This window comes from Homalodisca vitripennis, chromosome 8 (genome assembly GCF_021130785.1).
Source record: "Homalodisca vitripennis isolate AUS2020 chromosome 8, UT_GWSS_2.1, whole genome shotgun sequence".
NCBI classification, from domain to species: domain Eukaryota; kingdom Metazoa; phylum Arthropoda; class Insecta; order Hemiptera; family Cicadellidae; genus Homalodisca; species Homalodisca vitripennis.
Window position 1 is genome coordinate 95,085,994 of NC_060214.1, and position 26,708 is coordinate 95,112,701.

The window sequence follows — 26,708 nt, forward strand, 5'->3', positions numbered from 1 at the left end:
ACTACATTTTGAACTCGGTTTCTGTTGGAAATTATAGTAAAAAAATAAATTTATAACAAAGATAGCTAAAAATAAATATCTCACTAATTTATTTTGTAATAAATCTTTTCCATCTGTAGGCCTTAAGATTTTTATCCCTTGTGTAACAGACGAATTCAGTTTTTCAGTCCATCACAACTGATTAATATACATAAGGGATTGATTTTTGAGGTAATTGTATTGAAGATGGAACTAAAAATACAGTTCCAATTGATGTTGAGATTACATTGACTTATTAATGAGGGTTTACACTGTTAAGACATGTTTAGAAACACACGGTATTCACTGAAATTATCACTTATTGTTGTGTATTGGCTTGTTGCTTTAAATCGCTTACAAAACATAATTTCTACTACTAAAAAATTATAAATTCAACTATGATTGACCAAGGTTAAAATAAAATAATTGTTCTGTTTTAGTATACTTAATGAAATAAATGGTTTTTTAGTGGGCTTCATATTTAACAATTTTACCAAGTATGTGCAAGGCAATGACATTAAGCTCATAAAATTTAATTAAATACAGTTACAGTAATATCGATTCAGAGTCCCATCCTGCACTTTCCAGTACAGGAAAGGGGAAAAGGAGGGGGGAGGGGGTTGTTGGGTTTGTTTGTCCTGTACTTTTTGTGCAGGTGTGTTTACATTTAAACACATAAAACCAATATTTAATACTTTTATTTTTGTGAGGCCTTTCTATAGCAAGGCTATCTTCGTCAGACACATCACAAAAGTAAATACAAAAAGTAAATTTGATTTTTAATAATAGTTAAACATATGTGATTTAATATTAATTCGTCCTGTGTGGTGTAGTGTGTAAATACAATTAAATTATTACTGCTATTATACTGTATCAATTTTGAATGTTATTTTTGTAATCTTCGTTTAAGTAATATTGAATTTTGTATTGGTCCATCTTCTTGATTTAATAAATCTTCTGTGTTTGTTTGATTAATGTAATATGACTCCCATGCATTTAAATATCTTGGAATGTTAACTTGTTTTAATAGTTTTAGGTTTTCCTGTGATATAGTGTGTCCAGTATTGATACAACGGCCAATTTTTCTTTTGCATAAGACTTTTTAAGTTAAAAAAAAAAAAGTTTTAACAATTATATCATAAATTTCTATAGTGGGCGAAGAACAGCTTTCCCTGAAAAGTCAATTATGGTGTATTGTATATTGAGTATATTTTAATAAATCATTTAAAATTCATAAACTTTATTGTAAAAATTATTATTTTATTGAGTTTAGCCTTAATTCACCAGAAAATTACAAAGTATATTTTAATTATACATTTACCTTTTTAACTGTATGTACTTAGAGTTTCAGTTAGTATTTTCATATCTTCACAAGTCTATCATTGTGCTATCATTGTGATAGCATTGGTGTACAGCACTATTGGACTAAAACACCATCTTATATCAAAACTGGGTGTCATCCACAAGTTCCTTTTCCAAAGATGGCCTCCTTACAGCAATGCCTTATTTTAAAGTTTTATTAGAATTGATAATTTTTTAACATGTGATAATTTTTGTTTTGCAAAAGAATAAAGATAGAAACTCTCAGTTAGGACTTAAGTTCTTGTGCTTTTATTCTTTTTCTAGTTATGTATCACAAAGAGAGGTTGATATTTAATGATTTTGAATCGGGGGATGTCATTCTAACCTTCTCCAGGTATTCCATCAGAGTTTTAAATACAATACAAAGTGTGACCTCAAATCAAATCAAATCAAATTATGTTTATTGCCGTAGACTTATGCAAGTATTGACAATGTCTATTTGCCACCAGATGGCCAAGTCAAATTTACATGTAACAATGTATTATTAACTAAACACTAAATAAAATAAAAATCATACAGAGGGCCAACAGTAGCATTTACAGCAACATTGTATAAGCTTAGTGATTTGAGACAGTATTTCTAGTACTTTTTGTTTCTTTAAGCAGGCTGCATTAAAAATAGTTAGAACAAGCATTAATAATTGTTAAAAGCAACAAGATTGTAACCAAATGTGCACAATTTAACAAAAGTCCCCAACAAATATTTACTGAGAATTTTTTCCTAAATTTCCTATTTCCATCTATACAGGGTGACAATTAAGTCTGGAACCAGACTTAATTGTCACCCTGTATAAGTGTGAACTCATAAGTGTGAAATATCATCTTGTATATTTACGTAACATATCTTACTGCACAGTAATAACTTTTAATATATCTAATCATTCTGTGCGTGATACTTTTTAATACTGTATTAGAAAATTATAATTTTGCAATTTGATTACTTTCTAATTATGCATATTGTAAAATTGCAAGTCCAGGAGCAGCCGAGATTCAATTTTCACTGAATAAGCAAATAACCTGAATTTTCTTGAAATTTATAGTGGCATTTTTTCCTTGGAATGAAATTGGTCACGCTAGTTTTGGTGGAGGTCAAAATGTGTAGGGTATCAAAAGGGTTAAAAATATAGAAAAATCTTTTTTTCAGATTATGTTTTAACTAGCTTGATACACTTACAATGGATCACCAGACGTAAAAATTAAGGTTAAATAAAAAAAACTAGATAAAGAGACTGAAAATCATCTCTTTCAGGGTCTGTATTTACTAATTAGTTAGCTGCGCTCTTTTAACACTTATTTATGTGTGTGGCTGTTGGTTTGAAGTGTGTCAAGCTGAAAAAATATGATCTGAGAAAAGATTATTGTCTCATGATTTTAATCCCTTTCATATTCCCCCATTTCGACCTCTACCAAAACTGACATGGCTGACAATCGATTTTCACCTTAGTGAAAATTTCTTTGGCCTGTAGAATAATATTTGGTGAGTTAGGGGCTTCTTATAGTCAACAGATTGTTAAGTTTACCAAGTATACTCGTCTAATTCCAAAATTGTAATTTTTTCCAGAACAAAAACACCTCAAGACACAAAGAAAGAGTGAGTTTATTTGTTGTGTGTCTGTGTAAATGTTCAGCTTTGGTTCACTCATGGTTATCTGCACCTCTCTCTCAGATGTTCTTACATCTCTCTTTTTTCTTCCCATTTGTGATATATGTGTAACTGCTCAATGTTCACTAATTTTTGTTAAAATTGTACAGTGTTTTTAATATTCTTTTTTCATAAATGTACGCTTCTTTGTGTAATTATTGTTGCCTGTTTTACTGTTTAAATGTTCCTGCCAGGTTTTTATAATTGTGGTTGTATAATATGTTCATTGTTCTATTTGATTTAAAGCTTCATGTTTCATATTAAATATGATTTTAATGCGCTGTTCATAGAATTGGGCAATTTGTCCGAAATATGCTTTTTTTCACTCTCTGTAATTCTATTGCAATATTATAACACTGTAACTAGCTTTTTGTGGCTTTCATTGTAAATAATTAAGGGTCTATATTTTGCAATAATTCTGATAGAAGGGTATTTTTACCAATTACTTAAGTTGGCAATTATTTTTAGATGCAATCTCCCTCTCCTTGGAGGAATGGGTCTCTAGGGGTTTGTACAAGATTATAATGTAGTAGTTTTAAATTATGTAAGAGGTTTTAAGAAGAAGACAATATGAAAATAATCGGATCACCTTTTCACTCCTTAAAAGATGCGGTTACAGTTTAATCAACTATTCAAGCCCACAGATTGACATTGGATCCAACAGGGTTAGAGAATATTATAGCCAACAAAATATGTCAAATATTCTGAATATTATATTTAGCCATATTATTTTGGATTTTAGTTTTCATGTAAAAAGATCTATCTGTATCTACCAGGTTTTATGTACAATGAAACCTTGTGAGCTGTAGTAGTCTTTCGCTGTTTTAAGCTAGTCTCTAATAATTCAGTGTATCACATCTGTTTGTAGTTATGTCTATTTCAGATCAATAAAATTTGGTTTCATATAGACGAGTTCATTTGATTTCTCAATTTTTAACAGTCAAAAATACTATGAAAGTGTACCTTAAAACTAGTAGTTACTTGACCCAATTAAAAATGTACAGTAAAATGCAAAAGTTTTTGATGAATATAATGTGAAGAGAAGATTTCACTAATTATCAGTTTGAACTGAGTTCATTTTAGGGCTATTAATTTGTGTATTGGAATTTGTTTCTTAATAATTCAACATTTAAATTTTGTCATTTGTATAGTTCAAGCTAAAATTCAAAAATTATAGATTTTAAATGTTCAAATTCTGTTGTAAATTATGGCTGTAAATGGAGAAGAGAATAAACATAGTATACTATATCAAAAACCAATGTAAATGTAAACTCCAACAAATTGCCATACTCCTGAGTAAATAATCAGCATGAAAAACCCCATTAAAGAGTAACATACGAAAAACAAGTTTGGACACTAATTTGGTCATTTGGAACACAGTGCAAATGAGTCCAAAGTTTGCCAGCACATGATTTATAAATAGGTAAATCAATGCTAATGTTGGCGTACCTGAGTAAATCGAGCAGTGTCGCCAAACTGATTATAGTGCCGGGGTACAACAGCACCCTTCATCGTGTCAGCTGTCCTCCCTCGGGTATTTTGGGTTTAATGGGAGTTTCGACCGCCCCACCAATAACCGTGACTTGGGCGCCTTCCAATCCTTTTTGACGTGATCGCCGCCAGCGGCCTGGTGAGATTTGGCAACGAGTTTTACTTCAACATACGTGTTTATTTGTTAAAGTCATTAGCGCACCGAGAGATCCAAATATATATGCAGCTCGTGTTACACAACTGAAGCTCTTCCACTGCTTCAAGTTTACAACTGAGGCGCTCAGTCGTAAAACATGGTCACTAGCAAACCATCAGCTTGTATAATTACGCTGTCAATTTGTAAGCCAATTATCATTATTTATTTGAACGTTTCAGCTGAAACGTTTCAAAGCTATTCCTGACTTACTTATAATCGTAAAATTGACAATTTAGACTTTGTGTTTACACTTGGTTTATTCTTTCCGAATTAGCTTGTCAGACCAAGTTCTTCTAGTTCTTTTCCTACTTCCCTCTGATGAAGTTTTCAGTCAAAAACTTGCTGCTTGAATGTGTTTCTATTTCAAATGCCAGTTTTTGTTATAGCAGCTGCCGCTTTTGGGTTTTTTTATTGCAGCAATTCATTTCATCGTTTCCGCTTTAGCTCTACTTTGGTTTTCATTTTATACTAAAAGTGATATTAAAGTTAGTAAAGTGTAAGCAAATATTGTTTTACAGTAATTAGTAACTTAAATTTTGCTTGGGGTTTGCCCTATGCTATTTTCGAGCACTATTGTCTGGTATGTTTCTTTATGGTCAGACAAAGTGATTCTTTTTTGTACTTTACAAACTGTAATAGATGCCACTAATGGATTTGTGAGTGCCAATGGCCGAGCAATCTAAGACATTGGACTTTGGGTCTAAGTTAGAGATAGCACACAGTGACCAAATCCTGTATGTGTTGCACTATTTATCAGTACTATTGACCTTGTACTGTATCGGCTCTCCCCTTTATTCTGTTTGATAAGATCCTCACACAGGCCAGTGGTCCATGAGGGCGGGCAGAATAAGGCTTAAAAGGAGATCAGCCTTTCCTTTTAAGAAATACCTTACTTTTAAGAAAAGAGTTTAAGTATCGGGTTTTATTCCTGAAAGGATCTTTGCACCTCACTCAAGTTTTAGACCCTCAGAATCTGAATCTTCTACAGAAACCTATGAGATTTGAGGGCTCCTGTTCTCTGATGTCCTTTGGCCTCAGGAGATAAGATTGTATGAATTTTTGCCATGTTTTGCAAATGGTAGGACAGTTTAGTCATACTTGTTCCACTGATTCTTCTGCCTCTCCGCAGAGTCTGCATTCATCAGTCTGGTTTAGGCCCACCTTCTTTGAATGTTTTCTAACAGGACCATGTCCTGTCAGCATCCAAAGTACTAGTCATATTTACTCCTTGCTTTGACTTAGGATATTAGCCATTGTTTTCTTTATGGAGGATAAATATTTTTTATTGCCTGAGTCCTAAGGCATTTCTCCAAGTTTCAGGTCCAGTCCTCCTTTACTAAACATTTTCTAGAGCTTTACTGTAAGAGGAGGTCTGACTCTAATCCTACCAAATGGCTTCCAGAGCCTTATCTTAGCAAGAGCATCAGCTATGTGATTCCCAGGAATGTCTTTATGGCCTAGCAACTTTGTTCCTTTTGCCAGTTCCATTAGAGTATTCTTGCATTCCCATATTGTCTCTGAGTCAAAGGAGTAGGTGTTGAGTGCCTTAATGCTACCTGACTGTCTGAAAGTTGTAAACATACTGCAACTTCTTTTTCTGGTGCATGTTTCAACTGCCATGACTTCTGCTTGGAAGACTGTGACATATTTCTCAAAGGGAATTGTCAATTTGGCTCCTGGCCCATATATTCAAAACACTGCCCTAGTGTCTAGTTGTGAGCCATCATTGTAAAACTTCATTTAAACTTTACTAGGGTAAGCCTCCTTTGTATTCCAGTTATCTCTATTTTCTTTGGAGACGAGATATGGTTTTTCAAAGGAGAGTTTCTTTACCATGTGCTTAGACACGTAAGTTATCATTTCAGCCTCAGGAAATTCCTGTACTATTGCCATGTGTCTTTCTGAGAAGATAGGCTTACTCACCTTTCTACTCAATAGCTTAATAGCATTTAAAGCGGCTATCTTCTTCACCTCCTGCCTCAGAGGAATTTATCTCAGTACCCCTTCCAGTGCCAGACTTGGACAGGAGCTCATAGTCCCAGTAATGCCTTTGAAGACTGTAGCCTCTTTGCTGTTGTATTTTGTTCTACTTTCCACCACCACACAAGGGTTGCATATGTGACCATTGGTTTTATTATGGATTCTTAGATCCAACACATGGTCGTGAGTTTTACTTCTATTTATATCCAAAGAGTCTTGCAAGCACGAAGAGCTTTTGTTGCTATGGATAAAGTTTTTTCAATATGAGGATTCCATGTAAGCGTTTTGTTTAGATTATTCCTAGATACTTGATCATTTCGGAATACTTTATTCTAGTATCTTCCAAAACAGGTTGAGCAAGTTGAAAATTCCTTTTCCTGATGAGGGTTATTATACTTGTTTTTGATGAATTAATCCTCAGACCCTCTCTATGAGACCAGTTGCTTAAAGTTGAGGGCTTCTTGAGTGAGGCGTTTTATCATGCCTTTATTCCTTCCCTTGGCCATAAGTATTAGGTTGTCAGCATAACATTGTAGTTTTATACCCCTTCCTTCTGCTTTAGTCCAGAGATCGTCCATCACCAATGCCCGTAAAAGGGAAGACAGTACTCCTCCTTGAGGGCACCCTTTCCTGAGCGTAATTTTGACAGATTTCTCTCCAAGTTTTTCTCTTACTTGACTACTTTTTAAGAGGGCTACAATGCACTTGACGGCATTTGATGGAACTCGAAACTTTTCACTGCGGTCTCTGTGGATTTATATGCTACTCTGTTGAAAGCTCCTTCAATGTCCATAAATAAAGACACTGATTTCCTTTTTCTTGAAGTTGTCTTCCACTACCTCCCACTAAGCTGTGGAGAGCGGTAGTAATGTTGCACGGTACTACACATTCGGTTTTTGTGTTAACAAACTGCAGAACACAAAAAGCCTTCTGTTCACACATTTTTGCTACTAGCGCTTTCTAATGGATTGTGGAAGAAACATTGTGTAAGAAACCTTGCGTCCGCAAGCTCACAGGTTGCAACAAACAAAACTGTTTGAGTTGCTCTTTGATTTGATGTATGAATTATAATTCAAGTTATATGTAAAAAAACTACAAAGTGTTAAAACATCAATATTCATTTATAAACACCCGTTACATTGAGTTATTAGGTACATTTTTTTAGCATTTCACCTGATACAAAACAAAATATTAAATGTTTATGGAGGGGAATGTAATTGATTTTTTAACTCCCAGATTTCAGTTACTGATATTGCTGTTAGACTGTGTATTTCAATTTCCCCTTTTTTTGAAATAAAAAGTTGAATTACAAAAATGTTGATATTGTTAAACATTTATATAGAATACAAATAACTAAGTCTGTGTATCAACAATGTAAACAACAATATTCAGAATTAAGATGTTTTGTCAACCGTTGGGAAATATCTCATGTTATCTTATAATTTTAATTACAAAATAGCTTTTATCATGGTTAGTTATTTATTTACTAATTCGAATGTTATTTGATAAAAAATGTCAGTGTTTGCCATGAATGCATAGAGATATTTGTATGTAATGTATGCTGCTCTTTTTGTAGTTTCATGGCCAGTTTTGTCTTTATTTGTAGACACATTTCAGACTGACTGATTTATTTCCGAAGGCAGTGGCTACAGTCATTTCTAAAAGTGTGTGGAATGGTTGTTCAGACCACTGATGTCACGGCCACAATACACTTCGTTCTATTTGTGTCCGGTGCTCTCAAACAACTCATTTTGAGCGAGTTCCATATGGCGTTCGTCTATTCCACAATCATTTATTGCGGCTCATTTAACATAATTGCACGAGAGGTGTGTAAAATTGGTGCTAATTCAGGTGCCGCACTAAGTAATCACCAACAGGTTCTATGGTAGGTGTTGCCAAGTGCTTGTTATTTTTCCCACCTAAGTGCCAAGCACACGGTGGAGTCAGTGAGCTCTTGTAAACAATGAGATTTTGAGATTCATGGGTAACTGTTGCACTTCTATTTGGGGGGCAATTTCACGAAACTGCCAAATATTATCATTTGGGTTTAGATGTCTTTATTGTGTTCAAATTGAACTGTCATAATATTTATAAGTTTTGATATATTTTGTCTATATCTCTTATTGGAAATCCTGTTTACTACTTTCTTGTGGTGTCTGACCTTAATCAGGGATTAGTAGATTAGATTCAGATTGATTATGTTTGTAACTAATATTTTTGATGTTAAAATTGGACATTTTTCATATTGAATGTATTTCTCATTGCCATTGTTGACACCATACAATATACACATGCTCAGGAATTAAATGATTAAATTCAGATTGATTATGTTTGTAACTAATATTGTTGATGTTAAAATTGGAGATTTCATATTAAATGCCATTTCTCATTGCCATTGTTGACACCATACAATATACACATGCTCAGGAATTAAATGATTAAATTCAGATTGATTATGTTTATATCTCATATAGTTCATGCTCAAGTTGGACTTTCTCTCATTGCATGTGTGCACACGCACACACTCTATATATATATATAGTTTTGCTCTTACTTGACTACTTTTTAAGAGGGCTACAATGCACTTGACGGCATTTAATGGAACTCCAAACTTTTCACTGCGGTCTCTGTGGATTTATATGCTACTCTGTTGAAATCTCCTTCAATGTCCATAAATAAAGACACTGATTTCCTTTTTCTTGAAGTTGTCTTCCACTACCTCCCACTCATATATATAATGAACAATCCAGGTATTACTTTATGTATTGAGACACAATCTTTTAAATTATCAATATTTAAATCTTGATGAGCAAAATGAATGAGAATGACATGCAAACATCTACTAGAGACTAGATTGATATCATCGCCTCAAATAATTCCATTTTAGTGAACTGCACCAGCGCGCCATGTAGCATCGTGCCAGGAAAGCGTATGGTGTAAAAATGAAATTGCATTTAATATTAAAGCATCGGTTAGTTGGTGTTTGACTTGAATCTGTAAACAACGTAGTAAATTAAAAGTCAGTTGCTTTGATGTTTACTTTGCCAGTGAATGCCAGTATTGAAATGAAGTTAATAAAATTAATGTCTTCCAGTTGTTGTCAAAAGAAAACTATATGTGTGACATGTAAGTAATTGGGGTCATAAATCTTGCAGATTTGGAAGTGGCGCTTTCCCAAAACCCTGTGTTGGCTGCTGTGGATAAATCAAGCTGTTTACTTGTCGTCGGTACAGGCTGGCGACAGGTGGACATTTTGTTATATTCCCCTTTAGGTACTGTTGTATGTTACATATATGGTATGATGTTACTTACACCACATGATGACATATAATTAACACCTTCACTGCCGGTCTATACTGAGTGCTCTTGTCTTGTGCCTGGAGGTTACTTGGAATTAGTGCGTTTGTTGCAGGCAATATGTTAAAGCAATACAAAACGTCTCTGTGTATGTTTTAATGACTTGGAGCTGAGATGCAATTAGCAATGTACAGTATATGTGCACAACCTGGTTTTTCATGAAATCGATTGAGGAATTTCCCCCCAAGAATGAGATTGCTCGTCAGCCAAGGTTGAGGTCGAATTGGCAGGATATAAAATAGATGAAATATGACAAAAATATTTAATTTTTTCTCAGAATATATTTTTTGCAGCTTGATAAACTTAAAATCAACTGTCCGACACATAAATAATATGTCAGACAACCAGATAAGGAAACTGGACGTCCCCACTTAAAGGGTGGTTAGCTGGTGCTGATTTAACGCTTATTTATGTATCTGATGGTTGGGTTTAAGTGTGTCATACTAAGAAATTATAATCTGAGAAAAATAGCTTCACCATGGCTGACAATCTTCTCCCCATTCTTAGGGAAAATTTCTTTATAAATTTCAAGAAAACCCAAATTGTGTGCTTATAATTCTTGTTTAAGATTATGAAAATAATTCAATAATAGTTAATTATTTTCATATGATAAACTATTATTTTATGATACAGCTGTCATGTAGATCAATTAGGATGGTCCAGAGAACAGTGGGAGCTTTAAAGCTTCTAAACAAATTATAAGATGGAAACCTAACAAGATGGCTGACTGACTACAGTCGAAGTGAAGTGGCTCCCAGTTAAAAGTGTACATAAGTGTGTATTTCAACAACAAATATTTACTCACCTGTGCAGAAATTTACCTGTGGAGCTATTGTAAGTCAATTTCACCGTAAAACTTCAAGAAAACTATTCTAATCAAGAAACTAAGATCATGATAAGAAACAAACTGTAACTCAAGGAACTTAAGACGTGTAAACTAATCTCAAGCATTTAAAGAACTTAAAGATTAACTACTAAATCATAATAACAAGCTTATCCACACAAAAAGTATATTCAAAAGTTTATATTTCTGTAACCAAGAAGACTACATTAAAATCACTGAATAAATTCAAACCGTATGGTGACAACTGGTAACTGTGCTTGCTGACTGTGCTGACAGTCACATTCCAGAGCCACCTGTCCTACTGACAACAGCTCAATTGTGCACACAGCCGTCAGCAATCGACAGCCTTGCTTCTCGCCTTGGTTGTTTTAAACACTCTGACGCTTAAAAAGAATTAATTTTGATTTTTATAAACCATTAACCACGAGAAGCTTGCCAAAACCTCCATATACAATAAATATATCAATCAGTAGTTTTTAGGTGCACATGTACGTATGTGTGTTTATGTATATGTGTATTTATGTATATGTGAGTAGGTATGTGTATATTCTTCTTCAAATATTTTACCAGTTCTGATTATTATTATTTAGTTTTTTTTTTAGTATAAGTAGAAATAAATTTTTATGTTTACATATTGCATATTTGTTTCAAAATTTAATATGTTATTCAAGTAAGTATCTTGCCGATACCTTGTCAGTGTCATGATTAGCCGTAAGTTTAAGTGTGCATCTTGTGTAAATTTACAATGTTTTACGGATGTATGTGAGAATGTATGTTGTATGCTAGGGTTACCCACAATTTCGTGTCTGTCGGTGTCGCCTGCCGCTCGCTGCCCGCGCTGTCGGGCTGGGGTCCCCGGCTGATGGTCCCGCCCCGGGCGAGATAGCGCTCTCCCTCTCTCACAAATTATCTGCCGAACACTTTCTCCCTACGATAATTTTCTAAAGGCAGCTCACGTTAATGCTCAATCGCTTTTTTTGTCATATTGACGATTTCAGAACTATATTTCGCTCTTCACAGTTAGATTTAATTCTAGTTTCTGAGACTTGGCTCAAACCTTCTTTGAGTGACAGGGCTGTTGAGTTGACGGGATACTCCTTGTTCAGGAATGACCGTCTACATAAGGGTGGCGGAGGGTGTCGCCGTGTATGTCAAGTCTCACCTTCCTGCTTCTATCCTTCTATCATCCGACACAATCCAGAGCTGGACGCCCAGAATATATGTTTCTAGATGTCTGTGTTAACAGATCACACATCTTAGTTGCCGTCTGTTACAGAGCTCCTAACCTTGGCTATCTTGCTGAATTCGAACATGAACTTCTTAACCTCTTGGCTTGCTGCAGTCATGTTATTGTGATGGGAGACTTTAACACTGATTTACTTGGACCAGTTACCTACGATCAAACCTTTCTATCAGACATGTTTTTTTCTTGTAACATGACTATACTACCACTTCATGCCACTCACCATACTGCCGCTGCCGACACCTGGCTGGACATAATTGCTGTCGATGACCCGGCCCTCATTGCGCACCATGGACATACTGCCTGCCCCTGGACTTTCAAAACATGATTTGATATTTTGCATCTACAAACTTCTTCTCCCCAAACCTAATCCAAAGTTTATTAAATACAGAAACTACAAAAACATTGATCTTGACCTTCTGATTTTCGATACCTCCAATATTTCTTGGCATGAAATACTATTTTCTGATGACGTGAATGATATGATTTTTCAATTTAATTCCCTAATTCTTCAATTGTTTGATAAACATGCTCCAATAGTCTTCAAACGTGTAACAAAAAAGCCTGCTCCCTGGATTACTGACTTTATTCGCCATCTTCAAAGACAGAGAGACACCGCTTTCCGCAAGGCTAAGCGAACAAAGAATCAGCACGATTGGAGCTTATAGAAAAGACTGAGAAATCAGACACAGCAGCAAATTAGAAATTCTAAAATTAGATTTTTACTACAATTACCCTTTCTCAGAAACAATCAACTAAAAAACCCTGTGGACGAAACTGAAAGAGCTGGGAGTGGGCAAACCTGATGGTGACCAACAAAACCCATTTAAATCCAAATATAATCAATAACTTTTTTGCTAACGTCCCATTGATCTGTCCCGTGCTCGTGATTATGTTCATAGAGCTAGAGGCTTCTCCGCTTGACAGACCTGTTCATCAGTTTTCTTTCACTCCGGTGACTGAGGCTGAGGTGTTCAGGGCGGTCGTGAGGACGTCTAGCAATGCAGTCGGGGCCGACAACATTCCAATCAAGTTCATTAAGAGCACTCTGCCAGTCACCCTCCCAGTTATTACTGCAATATTTAATAAGTCTTTAATGTCCTCAACTTTTCCAGATATATGGAAGCGTGCTCAAATCCGTCCCTTAAATAAGTGTTCTTCCCCTAAAGCTCCATCTGATTTAAGACCTATTAGTATACTGCCGGCACTATCCAAGTGTTTAGAAAGAATAGTACACAACAATTCTCCCGTTTTTATTGACAGTAGAAAATATTTTGTCGGTATTTCAATCTGGGTTTTCGCCCTCACCCACAGTACTGCCACAGCCCTTTTTTAAAAATCACTGAAGATATAAAGACTTGCTATGGACAAGCGACAAGCTACAATTTTGACTCTATTCGATTTTTCCAAGGCCTTCGACTGCGTGTTTCACCCTCTTTTATGATCAAATTGAAGAGGTATGGTTTCTCTGATGGTTGTGTCAGGTGGGTGGAGTCATATCTCTCCGAGCGACAGCAGCGTGTCAAGACTGACAATGGGTGCTCCGAGTGGAAACCTGTCATCCGAGGGGTGCCTCAGGGGTTCTGTACTTGGACCACTTCTTTTTACACTCTACATTAATGACATAACTACTAGTATCCGACACTCAAAGTTCCATCTTTACGCTGACGATTTACAAATTTACCGCCACTTTTCACCTAATGAGATGGACACTTGTGTACAAGTAATGAACTTTGATATTGATTCAATAGCTTACTGGACTTGCAGACATGGACTGAAACTTAATGAAACCAAGACTAAACTGTATTTTAATAGGCTATCAAAGGCTTATTACTAAAATCGACATTAATACTGCTCCAAGACTGATACTGAACAACAAAGAAATAGTTTACAATGAAAAAGTAAAAAACCTGGGAATAACTATCAACAAAAGCCTGGGATGGGCTGATCAGGTGTCACTAATGTGTAATAGGGTTTTTGCCTGTATACATGGCCTCAAGCGATTTGCACAGTACTTGCCGTTGGATGTTAGAGTGATGTTGGTGAAAACTCTAGTTTTACCTCACTTCAATTACTGTGACGTGGTGATCAATGACATGACTGTTGACCTTTTCTAATAAAATTCAGCGTGCACAGAATTATTGTATTCGGTTCATTTTCAACTTACGACGTGATGATCACGTATCTCCTTATTTTGAGCAATTATCCCTATTAAAATCCCAAAGAACTTAGAGATCTTCATGTTACTTAGTCTGTTGCACGCACTAATCCACAATGGTTGTCCAAGTTATCTGGCCCAAAGTTTCGTTTTTATGTCTGATATTAGTGCACGTAGAACTCGTAGGGGTGCATCTTTATTATCAATTCCAATTCATAGGACAGCCTTATATAATAAATCTTTCACTGTTTCCGCATGTCGATTGTGGAACGCTCTCCCAGACAACATCAGAAGTATTGACAAGAGCGATCGCTTTGGGGCGGAGGTTAGGGCCTTTCTGCTGCGCGGGCTCGGCGGGAGTGACGGTTGGTGGTTCTTGTGGTCACACTTGGGGTAACTGTATGTAAGTTGCGTGGATGGGGAATGAATGCTGTTAGGATAGGATAGTTTTATTAGTTGCCTGTTGCATTAAGAGATTTTTGTTAGAGTTTAATCGACATGGTTTATTTTAATTATAATTGGTATATATACATTATTATGTTAAATCCAATATGTAAGTAACTATTAAAAGTGATTTAGTTTACGTGTCACTTACAATGTATGATGATGTGTGTATAGGTATGATTATATTTTACTTTGTTTGTTTTGTTTGGAGGTTAAGTGGTTAGAGAGGACTTTTAAGTCCTAACTTCGCCTCTGTAAATAAAGTCATTTTTCATTTCATTTCATTTCAAACCTCGTCATAAAAAACAGTTTTCAATTTTGAATTTTATAAATCATTGACCACCTGGAACCTGCCAAACCACGTTATATTAAAAACAGTTTAAAAAAAGTTTATTTTTAATAATTTTTACAAACCTAACTAACCTAAAATAAATAAAATATAATATAATTCTAGACCATCGAAACTGCATATTATGGCACAATCACTGACGGACACTAAAGATAACTTTAACATTGGAGACTTGGTCTTTGCAAAAGTGCGTGGGTATTCACATTGGTCTTCAAAAATCAGCGGTGTTGAGAAGACTAAAAATTCAACTAAGTACCATGTGGTCTTTTTTTGTCCCATTAAAGAGACAGCCCTAGTTAACAAATGTAACATCTGTCTATATAAAGAAAATAAGAATAAATATGGACAATTCAAAGTTGAGAATTTCAAAAACGCTAACTTTAACGCAGCCATTAAAGAAGCTGAGTCTGTACTTAACCAGGATACGTCTCACGCATGTAATGAAACTAGCGGGGTACATGTTCAAGGGCTCCCTGAAGGGAATCAATCCTGTGAATCCTGAAGTTCAGAGTCAGTTCTACCAATCCTCCAAATTCAAAACAAAAATAACTCATTAAGTAATTCTATTCAGGAACTTGAACAAAGTTTATTACTTGAAACTGATTCAAGAACCCATGAAGATAGCCTAATTATGGCAGCCAAAATAGGTTCAGCGTTATTAGAAGAAAATAAAATCCTGAAAAAGGAAAAAAAACAAATTAATTGCCCAAGCAAACAGCATGGAAGCCAAAATTGAAGATCTTTTAAAAGATGAAGAAATTTATTTACAAAGAGTCGAACAACTTGAACATAAAATTGCTGAGGCAGAACTGCAGGGAGCTAAGGACAAAGAATACATCCTAGACATACCAAACGTTTTCGAAGAAAATGATAGGAAGCAAGCAATTTTATTAGAAGAGTATGAAATCAAAATCAAAGAACAAGAAAACATTATATTAACTCTAAAAAATAGCCTACTCATGAGTCAAAGCAGCCTAATTGGAGAAAAAGTCTCAAAAAATACAGAGGTTCAAACTGAACCATTTTAACTTCCCATGCAGCAAACACACCCTTAGTTATTGAAGTAGGTCTTTTAAAGAAAAACTACACAGCATTAGAACAAAAAATCATTAATCTAGAGGCAGAAATTCGTACTATAAATAAAGCAAAGTCAGTGAAAATCACCAAAGGCAACCCTGGCAAAGCAAATAGGTCCTGTAACTTTAATAAAACTCCAAAAGGGAAACCTTATGTCTGACAAATGAAAAAATGTTTTTAGCGTTTCTCTACAAGTCCAAAAGATAAAGGAAAATAACTTGTATCCTGTAAAGTCTGCTGAATCCAGTCCTAAACGACAAGAAGCCTTAGATATAGAGAAAGTAAGTGAGGCGATTTGTATAATTTGGAAGAACTTGAACACGAGAGGGGTAAGAAAAATCAAACTGTTCATCTACCTCAAGGCACATGTTATAATTCAACACAACCTCAAAGAGAGACCAACAATAATTTTCAAGTTGTAGCACAAGTGCATAGGTCAGCTAAAGAGGAAACTTGGGCTACAAACCTCTGTAAAACAAGTAGAATCCCCACAAAAATTACCGTTACTATAAAGAAGCCTCCATGCTCTGCTAAGCTACTATGGGAAGGGGAAACTTATGAGGATTTTTTTGTAAGAAATATTGCTGAGAGTAAGGTAGAAACAGCATCTAGGTTTCCCTTTGACAGCCATCCAAACGAAAAACCAACGTACTTAAGTGAAGAAAAAAATAGCAAATCAGGATAGATGGACAATTTTTTAGGACTTCGCCTGAGGAAAGAAAGCAAGCAAAAAATGTACAATCCCAAGATATTCATAAATTCCAAACTAAAAAAACACTGTATTTTCAAGGCTTTCAAAAATCTTTATCAGTCAACCAATTATGCTCCAACTCAAAACTCACTGTGATGCATCAAAACATAAGGGGATAAGCAAAGAAATTAGACAGCCTAAACCACTAAACACAACCTCGCCATCCATATTAACACTTACAGAACAGGATTGAACAGTGAAACCCTTGGAAATACAAGGATTCTTGGATACACTCTTGTGACTGACTATAGCAGAGAAGGTCATAAACTTGGAGGTGTTGCTATATACACTAAAGACTCAGCTAACATCAGTGCAAATGCTATTAACATCTCACAATTTTGCACACAATTTATGTGTGAAGCTTGCATGGTGCAAATAAAAGAAAAGAGAAACAGAGTCGTAAACGTTTTAGGTGTGTACCGTCCACCCAGTGGTTCAATTGAGGCAGCTGTTCAAATCATTGGTAACATTCTCGAAACAACTCAAATTCAAGATAAATCAATAGTCATAATGGGAGATATAAATATAGATAGGCTTATAGACACAACAGAGAATAGAAAACTTGATGAAGAATTATCCACACAAAATATTATAAGACTCCCACTTCCAGCAACCTGCATCACAACATCCACAGCTATGTCTATTGACATGATAAGCACTAATATCCAAGAAAATCACATTGATTTCACGGTTTTTGAAGCGGGGATGTCTGACCATACTGGACAAATCTGTATAATTGATTTTAATTTAAATATAAATCCAACACAAACTCAAACTCACAGAAGAAACTTCTGCAAGCAAAATTTAGACGCCTTAAAAGCTGTCCTTCACGAAGAAAACTGGGAAGAAATTCACTCCGAACAAGATGTAGATAAAGCGTACAATCTCTTTTATGGAACTGGAAGAAGAGCTCTAGACTACACGTGCCCCATTAAAAAATCAAGATCGAAAACTAGGAAAAGGCCACTCTATGATCATCTTTCTATCGAGAGTACAAAAATGAATACATAACAGCCCTACACAAGTACAAAATGAGTGGTACACAAATTGATAAGGAAAATATGACCTTGAAAAAGAAAATTTATGATCTGAGACTAAGAACAGTCAAGTGCAATGCCACAGAACACCAAATAACACTAGCTCAAAACAAACCTAAAGCGTTGTGGCAAATTATTAATTCAGAGAGACACAGCAAACAATCATCAGAGACAAATTCACTTAAAATTCATTTAAATGGGAAAACTGTATGTGATCCTGAGTTTACAGCTAATCATTTCAACAAATTCTTTTCTGAAGTAGCTGAAGAAACCCTAAAACAGAAACCTAAACCCACTGTACCTAATTTTCAGCAACCAGTTACATTCAACTATTCCGGTCCTTTTAGATTTAAACATGTCACTCAGAAAGATACTCAAGATGCAATAGCTTCCCTAAAACCTAAGCTCTCCTGTGGAATTGTTGAGATGCCAGCGAAAGTAGTAAAGCATTGCGCTCTGCAACTCGCAGCTCCTATTGCTGGCATAGTCAACAAGTCTTTTGCACTCAGCCAGTTTCCAGCCTCACTAAAAATCGCAAACATTTACCCTTTACATAAAAAAGGCTCACGCAATAAAATAAAAAACTATAGACCAATTTCATTAATTTCTCCATTTTCTGAAATTATTGAAAAGATTGTCCTGACTCATTTATTAACCTACCTTAACCATGAACAATTTCTAAGTGAAAACCAACATGGATTCTTGAAAGGTAAATCTACTAATAGCGCACTTACTTGTATTGTCGAATTCATCATCGATCAGTTAGATTGCCGCAAACATGTCTCAGCAATTCTTATAGACTACAGTAAGGCTTTTGATTGCCTGGGACATGGACTAATAGTAAAAGAAACTAGCTGCCATGGGTATAACAGGTAAAGAAAGTGTGTGGTTTGCCAGTTACCTTGAAGGGCGTACACAGATTGTAGAAGCCCAAGATATCACAAGAGGCCCAAAGACTGCATATATATGTCTGAGCCGCAGCCCATGAAAAGAGGAGTACCTCAAGGCTCAGTCCTGGGGCCAGTACTGTACATTTTGTTTACTAATGACTTGCCAGACATCATCGAAGCAAATAGAAACACAAGATGTATCATGTATCATGTATGCTGACAACACTACTCTCCTTCTGAGAAACAACAAAGCACAAGACCTTTATGAAGACTCATTATCCACACTTGACAAATTAATTAACTACTGCAGCCAAAATGACCTAGCATTAAATGCATCCAAGACAGTGCACTTAAAACTTCAGTAGACTAGCAGAACCTGTTTTAGATTTACCAAAAATCACCTCCGAAGAAGAAACAAAATTATTAGGTCTGTCTCTTGATACTGGTCTCAGATGGACTAGCCACATCAATAGCCTTTGTAAAAAAATCAGCACTGGAGTATATGTGGTCAGAAGAATATATTGGGCAGCAGGACTGGATGCAGTAAAGACTGCTTACCATGCCATGGTAGAATCACACATCCGCTATGGTATAGCTGTTTGGGGAGGGACTTCTGAGAGCAATCTTAATAGTATTTTAGTACTGCAGAAAAAAACTGTTCGAGTTTTGTGGAACTTGCAACCACTAGACAGCTGCAGGAATGCTTTCAAATCTCTTGAAATATTAACAGTTGTGGCTCTCTACATTCAAACTGTCATACTTCAAACAAGAGATCGGGACTTACATACAAGAGGTGAAAACATCCATTCCTACAACACCCGATATGCCACCGACTTCTCCCTTCCATCTCATCGCACAGCCCAGTTCCAAAGAAAACCAAGTTACATTGGATGCAAGTTATACATTGCTCTGCCCACATCTTTAAAAGCACTCAGAGGGAAACTAGTAACAACAGGACTTCACAACTGGCTCAAGACAAGACCGCTCTATTCATTGAAAGAATTCTTTGACACTTCACATCAGTAAAGAGAAATAATTTCAACATTGTAATTTGTACTCGCATATTCTTAATTGTTTGTACTGATTGTATAATATTTTTGACGGCAATACGTTTCTTAATGTTACTGTAAATAAAGATGGTTGATTGATTAAGAAATAAATAAGATATACCTCAATTCAGTGAGCATCAGTTATAAATAGCAACCGTTTTTGTCATAAAATTAATGTGGTGAGATAAAAATTTTACAATTAAATCAATTTTGATGAGAAACTCTAATCCATTTTGTCTCAATTGGTTTTAATTGCAGTCTTTTCTGTTGTCGAAGATCAGTATTCCGTATAATACCCGGAGGAGACAGTATTTGGCTGTGAGCCAACCTTTTTCTGGAACGATTATGATTTCAACTGAGATAAGTTTGAATAATATTTCTAATTTATGACTGATTTCTTGGAAGGTTACTTCATTTCCTTTGCCAAATCTGCTGTGGAATAGACAGATGATGGGTCAGTGAGTCACCAAGATTGTGATTGAGTATCTGGTAGTCATTCGTACTTGCGTAGCTCCTTTTATTTCTATATATAGCTGGTAATCTTGCAGTGTTCAATTCGGTTCACTCGATTGTTAAATTTTGTTAACTTTACGATGATTTAGGTGCTTCTTAAAATCATGTTCTCTGTGCAATAACTCTTGATAGAAAGGTTTAAGAGATATGGAACTTGCTTCATAGATTCATTTTGGTCCAGGGAAGAATTATTGATTTATTGTTTTAAAGGTCAATGGGTATCATCGGTAACCATGATGGCAATAAGAAAAACCCAGAATGAACGATGAATTTGTAAGCAAACTGCGTATACTGTGAAATTTACTAATATCACATTTTTCTGTACGTTACCAAAACACATGTGATTTTTTTTATTGGTTGGTCATAAAAAGGTGGAACATCAACTTAACCTGCAATGTTGTCTTTATAGCAAAGTATACGGCAAAAGGGCTAAAATGTTTCTATTGTGGGGTTTCATTATGTTCTGTTGGATCCTTTGATACTCCATTGTATTGGTTTATTAACATGCAATTCTTACAAATTTACTAAGGATAAAAATTGCTCTAATGTAAAAATTTAATAAAAATTATAAAAACTTTTATTGTTAGCTGATTTGCAAAATTCTAAAAAAAAATGAAATTAATACTTTACTGATGGCTTTCATTGATGTAATAGTTTGTATTGACAACATAATTTAAAATATTTTCATTGACATAAACTAAAGTATATATAAGAATTATAACTTACTAGATTATAAGGAAGAATACAAAACCTTTCGAAACTTACATGTTTTCTATGTGGTCAGGAGAGCTCTTGGTTGAGTATGGAGTTCCTCAAGGCTCTGTTCTCGGACCACTTTTGTTTCTGGTAGCTATCAATGACTTAACCTTTCTCAGTCAATTCCAAAACTATATTATATGCAGACGACACAACCATTTTAAGTAGTGGTAGTAATGACCTGAATGAATTGAAACAAATTTCAATGGAATCCATTCAACAAGCATCATTGTGGTTTAACTCCAATGGATTTTTGTTGAATGAAAACAAGACACAGCATATAATTTTTAGCCTGAGACAAGTAAATTACAATATTTATTCTGATATTGAATTGTTGGATAATGTGAAGTTGTTGGGTGTTTGTGTGGATGATCATTTAACATGGGGACCCCACATTGATCACCTATCAGCTAAGCTCTCCAGGATTGTTTACCTCTTAAGACGTCTCACGTGTTGTGTGCACACTGATCAATCAATCAATCAATCAATAATATCTTTATTCAAGGAGCATACAATTAAAATGTACATGAATGTCGTCATTCTTAATAAATAAATTAAGGTGGTGTTATATTAGGTTGTACATACATACAATCCTTTTAAATGTCAATTATTTAAAAAATCTTAACATAGTTAAAAAATAGGTTTAATATTATTTAAATTAATTTTATTTACCAAATTATAAATTAATTCCACTAGACTACAGAAATCAAAATCAAAATACATGGCTCTGGGTGCGTAAAACTCTTCAAGTTTAAACACATGACAAAATATCAATTAAAAAACTGTTTTAATTTTATTTCTGAATCTGAACACTATTGTTTTCATTCCTGATGCTACCTGGCAGGTTCCCCATAAACTTGATTACCATATAAGTTGGGCTTTGCTTAAAATTTTTTCTTTATTATGTTGTTTTATTACAAAGTTTATTTTTGTTCCTAGTATTATAATCATGAACATGTAGTTGTCGTGGTAATTTAGTCTCATTATTTTTTACATATAATACTGTCTAATATATATAGAGGCTGTATACAGTCATAAACTCGAGCTCTATTTAACAAATGTAACTTACATGACTCAATCTTTTTTGAGTTTTAGTAATCACCCTAATTGCCGCCTTTTGTAGACGTAAAATTTTATTCAGGTTTACAGCACTTGTTCCCCCATTACACTTCAATTCCCGTATGCGATATGTGAATGAACCATGGCATAGTACACTGATTTTTTCAAGGTTTGTTTATTACAAAAAGTGCTAGCCTTCCTTAGTGCATAAATTCCTGAACCTAATTTGTTACATATTTTTTTGTACATGAATGTTCCAAATTAAGTGTTCTATCTAAATGTAGCCTAAAAATTTAGTTTCTTTATCCAGATTTTTCATATTAATTTTTGTTTGATTCAACATTTTTGCAAGTAATTAAAACTGTATAAAAGTAGTTTTATTGATCACTTGAGTAAAAGATTTCTGTTATTTAAAATAACTTTTTAACAATGAAACTGATTTCGTTATTACATTTCTTTTTAGTTAGTTGTAACCCTAATTCCATATCGGCAATTGCACAAGCTTATATCATCCGCATATACAAACAAATTTTACTATTATCAATTATATTATACAAGATAAGTAGGTAAACCCCCCAAGTAGCACAAAAACAGGAAAGGGCCTAATATTGACCCCTGTGGGACCAGAGTAGGTCACATTTTTTGTATGAGACTAACCTACAACATGCTGATTATTTTTATTTAAATACTTAAACATTAACAAACTGTGTACGGCCTTCCAAGTACGGAACTTAATACAGCTAAGTTCTTTAACCAATGATACCATAGCTTTTTAATTTTTCTAGTAAATATTTTATGATCAACACTGTCAAATGCTTTGGTCAAATCTAGGAAGGCGCCAACAATGTTGTATCCCCTCATCTAAGTTCTCTAAAATGTGTTCGAATATAATTTTCTTAATGCTGTTAATGTGGATCTATTTTTCCTGTATCCATGTTGATCAATGTCAAGTAGTTTATTGTTTTCAAAATAGTCAACTAATTGAATCAGCACACACTTTTCAAATATTTTGATAATGACGGTTGAATAGACAATGGTCTGTAAGTTTTAAGAGGATCAGTACAATCCCCTTTTTTATGTATGGTATTACTTTTGAAACCTTAATTGAGAAGGGATATATTCACAGTTATGAGTGATGCATTAATTACATGTAAAAGGAGGTTTAATTAGTGGGTAATTTCGCTTCCGTTAACAAATTTTCATGGGTATGGTCATCATACCCCCTGCTGACACACTTAGGTTTTATTGAATCCAATTTTTTTATTAACGTATGTAGAGTCTTATCATCAATTGTATTACAAATAAATCTGGATTACGTTTACTTGCTGTATCGAATCCTCTGTTTTGAACAATCATTTTTACTTAGATTAGGGATAACATGAGGATCAACCATTTCAAAAAAATTTGTTATTAAAAATATTTGCAACTTTGTATGGATCCTCTATAAGAATATCATCCTTTTTAAGTACAATGTTTATTTATGTGACAGCTGCTTTTCTTTTTTATTTTTTTGTTTTCACTATTAATGATATTCCAAATTGTTTTTGTTAACATTAGTGGACTTTTTTATTTTTAAATCAAAAAAATGTATTTTTCTTTTTACATAAAATTGTTTTTTTGAGATATTTTTTTATGTGCTTTCATATTTTTTTTTTAGATTTATATTACTCTTATCTTTCCTATACTGCTGATGCATGTCAATAAGCTTATCATGGCTCATTAACAATTTCGATCATCCACCCACATTTTTATTTTGGTTTCCTTTTGTAATTTTAGTCAGAGGGAAATGCAAATCAAAAATAATATTTTGAGCAAGTTGTAAAAAATAAAGAAACTTATCTTCAAACAGTACTTTGGTAAAGTTCGGTCCAGTCTGTTTCTCCAAGTCGTCTTTAAACAAGTCAATTTTATCTTTTCCATACTTCCTGCCCATTTACTGTATTTTTTGTATTATGACCTCTTTTTATTATTTAATGTTTACTATTTTAAAAAGTGTGTGCATCATGGTCCGATAGAGCATGTTATCAAAAAATTCCACTTCAAAAAGAATTTTCGTCTAGGTTTGTGATGAAATTATCAATAGCAGATTCACATGTTTCTTGTTATTCTAGTAGGTAATTTTTATAGTGATAATTTAAAACCCATGCATTATTGATAAGACTAACAAAAGTCTGTTTTCTTTCTGCCCCCTCCTCAAAACATCCCCACATTAATAATCTCCCACCCTATTTAAAACATTTTTGTTTATTTTACAAATTTCTGCCAAAAATGTGTTTAATTTTTCAAGAAAAAATGTCTATTTTCTCAGAGGGTGTTCTATAGAAAGTCCAGCGACAATAAATTTTTGTCTGGTCTATCTTAATTTCTATAGCACATGACTCAAAACTTTATCTTGATTTAAAGTGTTTATAGCATTAAGGACTTAAAAAGACATTTTTTTTTTCACACTACTTAATTCTCTGATACTAGTATTAAAACCCCTCCGCCCCTGACAACGTAAATTTCTTACAATACCAGTTTATGCAAGAATAGCCAGGTATTTTAATTTTATCTATTATATTTTCGTTTAGTTTGTGTTCTGTTAGAAACTAAACTACATCAGGATTTATTTCCTGTAATGTAATAATTAATGCGTCAATTCTAGATTCCAAAGAATCAAGAATCAAGAATCAAGAAAATCTTTATTGTCTTTAGGCACTTGATGACAATGCAATGGACAACGTCAATTTTTCTTATATCTAAAAGGCCAACTCTATTCACACCTTTAAAATCCCAAAGTACAAAGTGTAATGATTAAACAGTAGTAAGTCAAAGTAAATGTTTATATGTACAATGGTAGATGTGAATAACGCCACAATTTGGTCATCAAAAATAAAAGTATAAAAATGGTTTTAGCAGCATATCTCGTTAAATATAAAACATATCTAAAAACTTTATATTTAGAATAAATTAAATAGTAAATAAAAACAATAAATATATAACAATAAAAACAAATACGAGTGTAAAACAATAAATAGATAAACACATGCAACAAATATAAATTGTACAAATAAAATAGGTTTATCAACAAACAATAAATAACAATAACATAGATATAACTATTAACAAAAACATAACTATAAAAAAAATTTAAAAGTATACTAATATCACAGGTTAAGTAGTCAACATTTACAGAATAAAATGTATTATCAACAAGCCAATTACTCACAACACTTTTAAATCTTACTAATAATGGACACATTCCATGCTTTTTTTTCAGGAAGTTTATTAAAAAGTTTAATCTTCATATAGATAAAAGTGCCATATGGGTTTTTTTCTCCAATCGAGACATTCATCTGTTCAAGCATATATTTTTTTCTTGTACAGTAGGAGTGTATCTCTTGTCTAGGGCTAGGGATAAAACTGTCTAATGTTGTGTCCTCTGATACTGAAAGTAAAGTGGGACAAGTGTGGGGGGGTTATTAGGGAGGGGGGGGGGGGGGGGGGGGGGGGGGGGGGGGGTGGGGGGGGGGGGGGTGGGGGGGGGGAGAAACAGAGATGGAAGGGTCATAATTCTAAATTTTTTAAAAATTGGGACACAAGAAACTCTATTGCCAACATTTGCAATAATTCTAGATTACTTTCTTTTGCCAAATGATTGAAAGCAGTTTTAGCACTAGTAACTATTCCCCCAAAGTGTTACACCATATCTGAGCTGGGAATGGAAAAAAGGCATAATATGCTGTGATTAACATTTCACTAACTAATACTATACTTTAGTTTCCTGATAAGGTATGTAACCCTAGCTAATTTTTTACAAAGAAAACTTACATGTGCATCCCAAATTTTTAACCGATTATCCATGTATTATTTCCTAATAGCCTAATAGGTTCTGTGTACATACCATCAAGGCACAGTTTCCATCAAGAGTAAAAATTAGATTTTCTGTTTTACTATTAATTTACCACCAGAAGGTTGGCTTCAAACCACTTAATAGCTTCAGCCCATTGCCTGCTCCTGTTCTAAAATTAAAGTTTCCAGATGTTTATTGCTATTTAAAATAGTTGTATCATCTGCATATAGAACAGACCTACAAGGCATATTAAATGAAAAATCATTTATTGCTACTATAAACAGAAAAAGGACACAAGCACTGAGCCTTGTGGTACTCCCTGTAAAACATTTTGGAAACCAGATACATCTTTATTTGTGAAACCATCTGCCTTCTATTTTGTAAATATGATGAAAATAACTTAATTCATTATTTTTTATGCCATAAAAAAAATGTAGCTTTTTTTATACAAGCAGGTCAATGTGGAGGAATACAATCAAATGCTTTACTTAAGTCAATTAAAAAGGTAGTAGATGGTCATCATTTTGTTTTCAAAATTCAGAATAACTGTTCTGTTACAGTTTCAAAAACCCCCCGCTTTTAACTTGTGTTTAAACAATGGGAGAAAACCAAATTGGTCCGGACAAAAAAGATTATTTACAACAAAAAAGTTGTACAATTG

At 34.2% G+C, this 26,708-nt stretch overlaps 1 protein-coding gene across 1 annotated transcript in view; it reads left to right on the top strand.

Moving 5' to 3' along the window:
• Positions 1-26,708, top strand: part of LOC124367771 (paxillin) — a 78,218-nt gene that overhangs the window by 14,309 nt on the left and 37,201 nt on the right. Inside the window, exon 4 of the mRNA XM_046824873.1 lies at positions 2,941-2,970. Coding sequence (XP_046680829.1) covers positions 2,941-2,970 — 30 coding nt within the window. The remainder of the gene's footprint in view (positions 1-2,940; positions 2,971-26,708) is intronic.